Source organism: Haliaeetus leucocephalus, unplaced genomic scaffold, assembly GCF_000737465.1.
Source record: "Haliaeetus leucocephalus isolate CR32 unplaced genomic scaffold, Haliaeetus_leucocephalus-4.0 Scaffold678, whole genome shotgun sequence".
NCBI classification, from domain to species: Eukaryota; Metazoa; Chordata; class Aves; order Accipitriformes; family Accipitridae; genus Haliaeetus; species Haliaeetus leucocephalus.
The window spans coordinates 3398654-3408513 of record NW_010973114.1 but is presented as its reverse complement, the minus strand read 5'-3'; the positions used below and the strand labels follow the sequence as shown (position 1 = coordinate 3408513).

The following is a 9860-nucleotide window of genomic DNA, read 5'->3' as shown; positions in this document are numbered from 1 at the left end:
TGGTGGTGTAGGGGGGGGGGGGGGGAATCACTGCTTGGGAGCTGACTGGGCACCAGTCAGCGAGTGGTGAGCAATTGCATTGCGCATCACTTGTTTTGTATATTCCATCCTTTTGTTATTATTGTCATTTTATAATTGTTATTATTATCATTATTAGTTTCTTCCTTTCTGTTCTACTGAACTGTTCTTATCTCAGCCCACGAGTTTTACCTTTTTTTGGCCTGATTCTCTCCCCAATTCCACTGGGGGGGGGGGTGAGTGAGCAGCTGTGTGGTGCTTAGTTACTGGCTGAGGTTAAACCGCGACAATTTCAATTACCAACTCCTTGAGGAATGTCCTGAATGCCAGCATCTCCTGCTTAATACCATCCTGCAGCTATTCCCCTGGTGTGGTGGTAGTACTGGACATCTGGCCATAAGCCAGAGACCTTTAATCCTGTCTCTGTAGAATTAGCATGATTTTGTTGGAAAACTTCGTTAGAAATAGTATTTTTCTTCCAGGATCTTGGAAACCTTCCCCTACTATGCGCACAAAAAGAGGTCTATTAAAAAAAAGTAATGAAGAAAAATGCTTGCTTTCTTGAATAGTTTGGATAGCTTGTCTATAATATTTATCTTTATATATATATTAAATTTGGGAAATGTTGAACCATGTGTTCGGTGTGAAAGATTGTCAGCACTAGCTTTGAAGAATTTGTGGCATGAAAGCGAGTCAGTGACTAACGTTATGGTTGAACAGACCTCCATGGTGAAACTGGACTTCATTTGACCGGCTATCTGGTTCCCTTGCGGACCTTAGAGTGCCAATTTTGATCATGGAAAGTTACTTGCAGGAGAAATGGCATAGCCTTGATTAGTCACAAGAGTGGTTGGGCAGTTACGACATAAAATGCAGCCTTCAGGGACCTTCTTTAGCTCTGCTAGTGAGACAAGGGAGGCTCATCTTGACAAGGCTCATCTTATGTTAAGTTTGTACCTATCCAATGGCAGCACCTTTGATAGCCCTAAAGTCTGAAGATAGGGGCATGTTTATATGTTTCAGAAACTGAAAAAAAAAGTGTTAGGAGTATAAACAGAAATTCAGAATTGCTCCATATTAAAAAGTAAAACTAAAACCCAGCACTGACAGTGCTGCAGCTTTTGTAAGAAAAGCAGCGCTGCACGTTGAGTAGGAGAGGAGAAGACCTACCGAATGAAAGGCGAGATGTACGTTGCTGGCAGCTCTCTAACCCGGGAGTTTTTGCAGTGGTTGGTGACACCAGCAGCTTTCCTCCTACGTCGTTCCTCCCGCTTTATGAATTGATGTTGTGCTCCTGCTTTTCTTCGTGGTTTGTTTTCGTGTACTCTGCTCTCCGTTGTGGAGAGCGATGAGTGTGGCTTCTAACAAAGCTGGTCTGTGCATAGCCCCCTTCTCACACCTGTTTGTAGTTGCCTTGTGAGCTTTCACGTTCTGCACTGCTGACTAGTGTCCGTTTCCCTCGTCAAGGAAAAAGTGTTGACAGTGTGGATGGTGCTTTGATGACCCAAGCCACTATGTTTTGCGTTGCTCAACCAACAACTCCTTGTAACTGGTGGAAGTGGGAAGAAATACAACAGTAATTGGTTGACTTCACAGCTGAGCTTGTTTCCATCTCAGGCAGGGAGCTAGGTTGGATATTCTGAACGGAGGAGTTTGGGGTGGCACCAGTGTGTTTCAGGCTCTTGGCATGTGTCTCCAGGGTCCTCCCCAGGTCCACAGCAGCTCATTTTTTCCAGTGTGGGGAGTAAGAACATGTAGGATTTTTAGCTATTAGTGCTTGCGTCGCTCCTTTGACACCCACCCTGCTCCCCCCGTGGCAGGTAGATTGTGGCCGATAGCTGCAGGCAGTTAGGAGGTCCCTTGCTGGCATGAGTACTTGCAGCCATTAATTATGGCCTAGATTCCCCGCCCCCAGTCCTCACTGATGCTATCTGATACCCCCCTTCCATGGTCCTGTGGGGTTCACAACCCACTGTTTGAGACACACTGACTTAGATTATTGCTAATTAACCAAGAGGGGAACAGTGTCCAAGAGTGCTTGTTAAGGCTGGGACAAGAATGCTTTGGACACAAAAGCGTGTTGTGAGGGAAGACTTGCAGTATTCTGCCTTCTGGGAGGTACCTGCTGGGGAGTGTTATGGTAAGCTGTTGAAATAATTTTTTTTTTTTTTTTCTGAGTTACTCTAATTTTGAAGGATGTTTTACTACTAAATTTTCAAGGCTTGTTGAATGGAATTGCTGTTTTAATGCTTCCAAAATGCATTTTCTCCATTGGTTTATTATAATCAGTTAATAGGATCTTTAGCATTTGCAGAGTTTATCTTGGCATATTATGAGTGATTCTGCAGTTTAGCTGTAAGTGATGTTTCTCCAACTCACTTTGAGACATGGCTCTATCTCTTTTGGTCTTAATGACCTCATTTCTTCACATAAAACACGCTAATATAGCTTGCTAGAAATCTGATCAGTGGCTGTGCAACTGTGAGGCCGGTTCTTAAGAAAATGCATAAAATGCTGTGTATTTGCTCGCAGTGGCATGTAGGTAATCGTCTTTTCTATCAAAACAGATATGATCACATTCTGAAGTGGGAGCTCTTCCAGCTGGCAGACCTGGACACGTACCAGGGGATGCTGAAGCTGCTCTTCATGAAAGAACTGGAACGGATCGTTAAGCTGTACGAAGCGTACAGGCAGGCCCTCCTCACCGAGCTGGAGCATCGCAAGCAGAGGCAGCAGTGGTATGCCCAGCAGCACGGCAAGAATTTTTAAGCTAACAACTCTTTAATAGACTTTTCTGAGGACACCTAAGAGCTTTAAAAGGTTTTCACACTTAAAACTATGAAAAAGTGCTTTTGTTGAAAAGGCAGCTTATTTTTGTTGATGTTGCACCTTTGTTATTATCCTCTTGAATATTTTTCTACATGTATTATGTATTGTTTATAAAAATGAAAAATGTTTGTTAATCTTTTTTCTATACAAGAACTAGTTTATTATTCTGAAAACCAGCGCGGAGTTTAATCAGACACTTGATTCTGGTATCTTTTTTTCTAGCAGTTGGCTGTATTATTAAGAAGCTGACTATGTATTTTTAAAGGGCAATAGTTGCAACTGTATGAAATGTCCTGGATTCAAAACCTTGTTAAAATCCAAATGAATATTTCCATGTATTTCCCTCGGGACTTCGTGTCCCTCTCTCTCTCTTGAGGTCTGCTCTTTGTTTACAGCTTTAACGTAGGGAACACCGATACTGTTCCGTTTCAGTAACAACCCAGGGCTACAACCAGACAGAAGCGGATTTCATCAGTCTCAACCCAGTGCTTCATGAAAGTGAAGTCTGATTTGCCTTATTTTTTAACTTTAATGCATTGCTACTTTAGCTTTACTACTAGTTTTCACAGAAATTAGCCAGAGAGGAAATATTTGTACCTTCTTAAAGACCAAGAGCTCTAAGCAAACTTTTCACAGGTTTTTAAATCCTAGGTAAACTGCATTTCATAAAATGTGACCCAGTCATGTGGGAAGGTAATAGCATTGTCCAACCAGCTGTACCATGCCATGGAAAAAATCAGGGATGTAACAACAATTTTTTTTTTTTCTTTTAATGAGCTTTTCTCTTGTATTAAGGCTTTCTTACTGAGGGGAAACTTTTAATTGTACAGTTACCCTCCAGTAGTTTCATTTGGTTCACTGATTGTCCTGAAATGTTATTTATGGATTCTTTTTAGTGCAATAAACATTGTTGCAGACAAAAAAATACATTTCTTGTAAATCCTATTAATTCAATAAAAATAATTTTGTTCAATGAATGAAGCGTTGTCCAACTAATTCTTTGCCTTTTAGAAGGTCAAATAAAATGTTCTTATAACCAATAAAAAGATCTGACTGGGGGTGGCGAAAACCAGTAGCTCGGGTTCTCTGAAGCCAACTGCGGTTCCGACGCTCTGAGCTCCTCAGCGGTGCCCGTTTAGCGACCGAGTGAGCGCACGCAGAGCTTATCTGCGTACTGGTTCTGCAGACAGGGCCCGCAGCGAGGAGGGAGCGTTCCTGCTGCCCCGGCCTGCGCCAGGCCCAGGTGCAGTAAAGCTGCTGTTGGGGTTGGGACCGTTCTCTGTAAAAGCCAGCGAGCGCGCTGCGCCGACTCCCCGTGACTGCCAGAAGCGGTTACAGCTTAGCCCCAGGCGTCAGCTGCTGTACCGTAAAACGTGTCTGTTCTGCAAACCAGGACAGCAAGATGAGTGGGGTGGTCGTACCCGGTGCTGTCCCTCGAGAGGGCTGTGGACCTCAGCGAAGAGCCTTCCTTCGCTTAACAAGCTTCTCCTCTGCTGTTAAAAGCTGGAGATTTTATTTTGCCTAAGGCTTGTAAAACCTGGCTTTACCTTATTAGTGACAGAAGCACCTCCCAGGGCACACGGGGGCAGAGGAGGGGTCTGAGTTATTTTCAAAATAGCAACTTACCATTAAAACACCAATTCTGAAGGCCCAAAGGAAACCAAGAATGTAAAAAAACCCAAGAGGAGAAGCTCTCACCCCATGAGTCAATAACTGCTTCCTGGATAACCAGCCTCTTAGGAACCGAAAGCAAACTTTAATAGTTCTGACGATAAAAGAATAGAACTGTTGAACACACTTTCTATGCACTATAATGAATATATATACAGAAATACAGTGAAACTTTCTCCAATACATATACAAAGTGATACTTTGTGCATCGGTTACGAACAGAAAAGTACACTTTCCGTACAAGGTCGTTAACATACCATAGCAGAAGTGCCCTTACAGTTTCTGATAAAGCAAGTTAATACATTTTTAATTGTGTTTATGTAATTAAATAGTTAATTGAAGAAAAAACTTGGTTACATGTTATAACTTGTTCAAGTATCTGAAAATAAGTTGGCTTTTGAATAATGCTAAAGTCTGGAAGATTTTTAGTTGCAGTATTGTGTAAATTATGATTCCTTCAGTGACTTCATAACTAATTAAGAAGGGGAAAATAAGGCTTCATAAATTAGCTGGGAAGTATGCTGGCTATTACAAATTAAAAGCACTTTGTAGTTGCGGCAGTACCAATATGTACATATTAACAAAACGAAAAACATGCTGACATCTTCCCGTCAAACACCGTGTTGTCGAACGAACACACCGAACCACCTTACACGCGACTTGTTCTCCGCTCTCCCTGTTTCATGGCAGGAGCTTGTGATGGGTACGAGGACGAGACGTTCATGCATCGACGGCAACGCGCCTGGCTTACACCTTCTTCCTCTCCGAGCCCTCGGCGGGTTCTGCTTTCTGTGCAGGGAAGGCATGGTGGTACAAATGTCTGTGAGTCGCTGCTGCGCTGTACAGTTTGTACAAAGCCTGGAAAAAGAGAAGATGGTTACATCCTCAGCCCCGCTGCATGCGAGACGCGTACGGTCTGCGCTTTTGCGTTCATGCTGCAGTGGCAGGTTCAAACCAGTCGCGGCGTGCGGTTTGTTTTGTGCACCAACTCTTGATTGTGTCAAGCGTCCAACAGGGAGAAGAATAAAGATCACTAGTTCGCTAATTTTTCAAATGTCTCAGCTATGGGAGGAGCCTCCTTGAGTTGTATTAAATCAAGGACTACCTGGAGTATGAGTAAGGGACTTTTATTTTTCTATGAGTTTCACAGAATCATAGAATGGTTTGGGTTGGAAGGGACCTTAAAGATCATCTAGTTCCACTAGACCAGGTTGCTCAAAGTCCCATCCAACCTGGCCTTGAACACTCCCAGGGATGGGGCATCCACAGTTTCCCTGGGAAACCTGTTCCAGTGCCTCACCACCCTCACAGTGAAGAACTTCTTCCTTACATCTAATCTAAATCTACCCTCCTTCAGTTTAAAGCCATTAACCCATGTCCTATCCCTACATGCCCTTGTAAAAAGTCCCTCCCCAGCTTTCCTTTAGGTACTGGCAGGCTGCTATAAGGTCTCCCTGGAGCCTTCTCTTCTCCAGGCTGAACAACCCCAACTCTCTCAGCCTGTCTTCACAGGAGAGGTGCTCCAGCCCTCTGATCATCTTTGTGGCCCTCGTCTGGACTTGCTCCAACAGGTCCCTGTCCTTCTTACGTTGGGGACCCCAGAGCTGGACGCAGTACTGCAGGTGGGGTCTCACCAGAGCGGAGTAGAGGAGCAGAATCCCCTCCCTCAACCTGCTGGTGACGCTGCTTTGGATGCAGCCCAGGATACAGTTGGCTTTCTGGGCTGCAAACACACATTGCTGGGTCATGTTGAGCTTCTCGTCAACTGACACCCCCCCAAGTCCTTCTCTGCAGGGCTGCTTTTTCATGCATGGAGGTTGAATTCCTGCATCCTCAGCATTTTGGTTTACCCCCACCAGGCAGATACATATTGCGTCATGCAGAGGGCTTTGCTATGTAATGGGTTCTTGGTTTGTCTAGATCATTTTTCTGCAGATGAATGCAGATTTTTTATTTTTTTTTTTCCTTCTAATTTTACCATTTTCTGTTTATATCCAAGTGTATTTTCCTGGCTGACAGAAAAGCCGGTCCTTCGCTAACAGCAGCACCACAGTTTAATAAATGTGTGTACCCCCTCTTTCAGCAGAGCATCAGCGTGAGCAGGCTGCTGGCTGCAGAATTGTCTTCACGGAGGTTCCGAGGGTGACAGCTAAACACTGGGGTCAGCCCAGGCAGGAGTGGCTGCTGTACCCATACTGGTGCACGGTCAAAGTCAGTGTGGATGTGGGCTGCGTTTCCCGTACAGAACTAAAGTCAGAGCAGTCACCGGGCTGAGACAAGGCGCTGATCCCGAGGGTTGGTGACAGACAAGTACCACCACCCTGTCCCCCATCCCGCGATGGGCTCTATACCGCGTGCAAATGGCACAGGAGATGCCAAGATACGGGACTGGCTGCAGAGGACTCGGCGTGACCAGCTGTCATGGCTCTGACAGTTCCATTCAAATGAACTTGTCATTGGGGGAAAAAAAAAAACAAACCAAAACCAACACAACCAAAAACCCACCAGCTCCTGCTGGGGCCCTGAAGACTGTCGGTGAGCCAGGATTAATTTAGGATGGGGTGGGAAGAGGCAGACAACCAGCAGGAACCCGCACGCTCACAGGGTGATGTGTTCCTCGTGTGCGCAGGGGTGTTGAATGAAGCAAGCGAGGCTGAAGCCGCAGCAAGGATGAGGGTGAAGGTGAGAATGTGTTTAAGGCGATGCTGACCACATCCCAAACAGGCCATAGGAAACAAGAGGTGGGCTTTGCGTGCAAGTGGTTTGGGAATGTAGTGGACTGGTGGAAGAGACTTCATGCAGCTTCTCTGGGTTTCTTTCTTGAAAATACACCTTCAAATCCTACAAAAGCGACCTTGCAGCATTTTGTGCTATTTTAGGCTTTTTTTCCATACCAAACCAGTCTCACAGAGCTAATTTTTACTTGACAGGATGTGTCCAAGAGCTCATCAATAGCAAAGACCGTGGTCTTCCTCTTGCTGTTGCACAAGCCAGAGCAAAGCCCACGGACGCAGAGGTCAGAAAGCTTTTAGCTGCTCAGCATTTGTGGCACAGGGAGGTACCAAAACAGCCAGCATGGGCTGGCTGCTGGGGGAAAGAACAGGTTGATTTTTAACTTTTTTTTTTTTTTAAATGGCCTTTTGGATCTGTGAGAGCTGCTCTACCTTTCTTTTAAGAGGAACTCCCCAAATAACTCAGTGGCTGAAAAGTGTGTTGACACTGACAGACGGAGCTGTCAGGCTTTGGTGACACGATAATAGAGATGTCTTCTGTCACACACCTCGGCCAGACCGGGGTGGCACCTGGCTGCAACACTGGATTAACATACCTGCGCATTAATACAAACTAGTAAGGATGCCTTTTTTTGTTTTAATTAGATGCTGACGAGGTTTTGCCTAAACAAGGTTCCAATCGCCCTCGGCGCACGCCTGGCAAGCAGCTCAGCGTTGTGCCGCTGTGGTACCAGGCAAGCGGAGCAAGAAGGAGCCCGGCATACGAGGACTGCTGATGGTTGTCGACCCAGGTTTCCCTGCGGGGCTGCACCCCGAGTGCTGGGCAGGGACCGGCTCCCCTTGGAGCAGTTCCCCTGCCAAGCAGGGTGAGAGGGGCTGTACTGGGTGTGCTGCCCCAGGAAGAGGCTGGGGAGATAAACGACGCCTCCCAGGCTCTGCATTTGGCTTACTCGATCCGGTATGGGGGGGGGTTTTGGCCCAAAACACAATATGCGGCACTTCCAGCAGCACAGAGGGGCCTCGCCAAGTATGGGGGCTCCTCAGCTGCTGGGGCAGGAGCCCTGCCTGCACGACGACTGCACGGTTTGTGCTACAAAACAAACTGGTGTTTTGGTTTGACCTCTCGGCACAACAGGAAAATCCCCAAACAGAACTGATGGGAGAAAGATGAAAAGTCCCCATCATAACAAACGCACTCCCCACCCAAATCTCTCCCCCACTTGGCTTCCAGCACCGCCTGGAGCACAGCACCCATGTTTAACCCCCTTCCCCAGGCATCTGGATCACAGGGAACAACCAGAGCCCAGCCGCCAGCGAGTGCCCCGGTGCAAGGCCAGGATGCCACCGCTGCCCAGAGCCCTCGCAGCCCCCCCCGTCCCCCACAAGCCCAAAGGCAGTGACGTGGCTTGGAACGGCCATCTGGGTCTGACGCTTTTCCCCGCGAGCCCACAGCCCGTGGGAGCCGAGCGGTGTCGCATGCGGAGAACAAGAGCCACTTACCTCGTTTGTGCTTCCCTGGGGAGAGGCATTGGGAAGAAAAAGGGGGGGAGAAAGAAAAAAAAAAAAAAGGCATCTCTGTGTATCATGCACATCCATGGGAGCACACGGTGCTCACGCTCCTGGCCACAGCCACTTGCTGGTGCCACTGTGGCCGTGTATTCCCAGGGGGGCTCACCGTGCACGGGCTGCCCTTCTTGCAGGACCCCTCACAGCTCTTGGCCACCCCTCCTGCAGCTGGTCCCGCTGCCACGGGACACCGAGGGCTTGCGTGGGACAGAGCCACGAAGGCTTTGAACCCACCTGGGGCACTCGGGCACCAGCCTGGCGTATCGTGGCGGGCAGAGTCATGCTGCCCAAGCCCCGGTGCCTGCAGCAGAGCTGCTGAGACACTGCCAGCCACGCTGGGCCAGCACCACCCTTCTGCACAACTCTTTTTCGGGAGAACTTTCCCTCCAGTTGGAAAGCCATGCCGCACAGCCCGCGGAGGCCAGCCAGGCACCAGGGAGCAGCTGCAGGCACTTTAACCTCTTTATTTTTCCCCAGCTGGGCAAGTTGCAAATGGGCAGCGTTTCTGGCTTCCTGCTGGCTGTGTCCTGTTCTTGCTTAAAAACCCCACTGACTCCTGCACAGGGATGGGCAAATGTTGGGCTTAAACACACCAGCATATCCCAAAGGCACCCGTGAAATGTCCCCAAGCAAAGAGCCATTGCACAGGCACTGACCGCACCGCAGGGGGGTTTACTGTGGATGCTCAGGCTGCTGAGGACAGGACAGCCAGGATGAACCCACCTGGGACACAGGCGATGCCCTGCCTCTCCAATTCGCCTTATTTTAAAGGCAGCTCAGCTAAGCAACACTACTACCCACCTCTGCAGTGAAGGAACTGAATAATAAATGCTTCAATTTTTTTCTCCCAAAGCTGCATGTTTAGCTCCAGCTCTGCACAGCAACGGGAAGCAGGCAAACGTGCTCACTCTCAATCAAAACCTCACTGATGGATAAAAAGCAGGGAAGGAGCAGGTAAAGTTGTTGAGCCTTGGAGCGCTACAGAAATAAAACCCACGACTGCAGCTGGTGGCTTCTGGGGGCCGAGCAAACAATGACCTCACC

General features: G+C 47.7%; 2 protein-coding genes across 4 annotated transcripts in view; one reads left to right on the top strand and one right to left on the bottom strand.

Moving 5' to 3' along the window:
• SAV1 (salvador family WW domain containing protein 1) overlaps positions 1–3999 on the top strand; it is a 22336-nt gene extending 18337 nt beyond the window's left edge. Inside the window, exon 5 of one of the 2 annotated variants that reach the window (XM_010579771.1) lies at positions 2586–3999. In XM_010579771.1, coding sequence (XP_010578073.1) covers positions 2586–2787 — 202 coding nt within the window. In that variant the 3' untranslated portion in view covers positions 2788–3999. The remainder of the gene's footprint in view (positions 1–2585) is intronic. The other variant, XM_010579772.1, reaches the window with a different exon arrangement.
• Positions 4000–5230: 1231 nt separating this feature from the next.
• Positions 5231–9860, bottom strand: part of ATL1 (atlastin GTPase 1) — a 28247-nt gene continuing 23617 nt past the window's right edge. Inside the window, exons 13-14 of one of the 2 annotated variants that reach the window (XM_010579769.1) lie at positions 8751–8765; positions 5231–5376 (exon numbers count right to left, since the gene is read on the bottom strand). In XM_010579769.1, coding sequence (XP_010578071.1) covers positions 5266–5376; positions 8751–8765 — 126 coding nt within the window. In that variant the 3' untranslated portion in view covers positions 5231–5265. The remainder of the gene's footprint in view (positions 5377–8750; positions 8766–9860) is intronic. The other variant, XM_010579770.1, reaches the window with a different exon arrangement.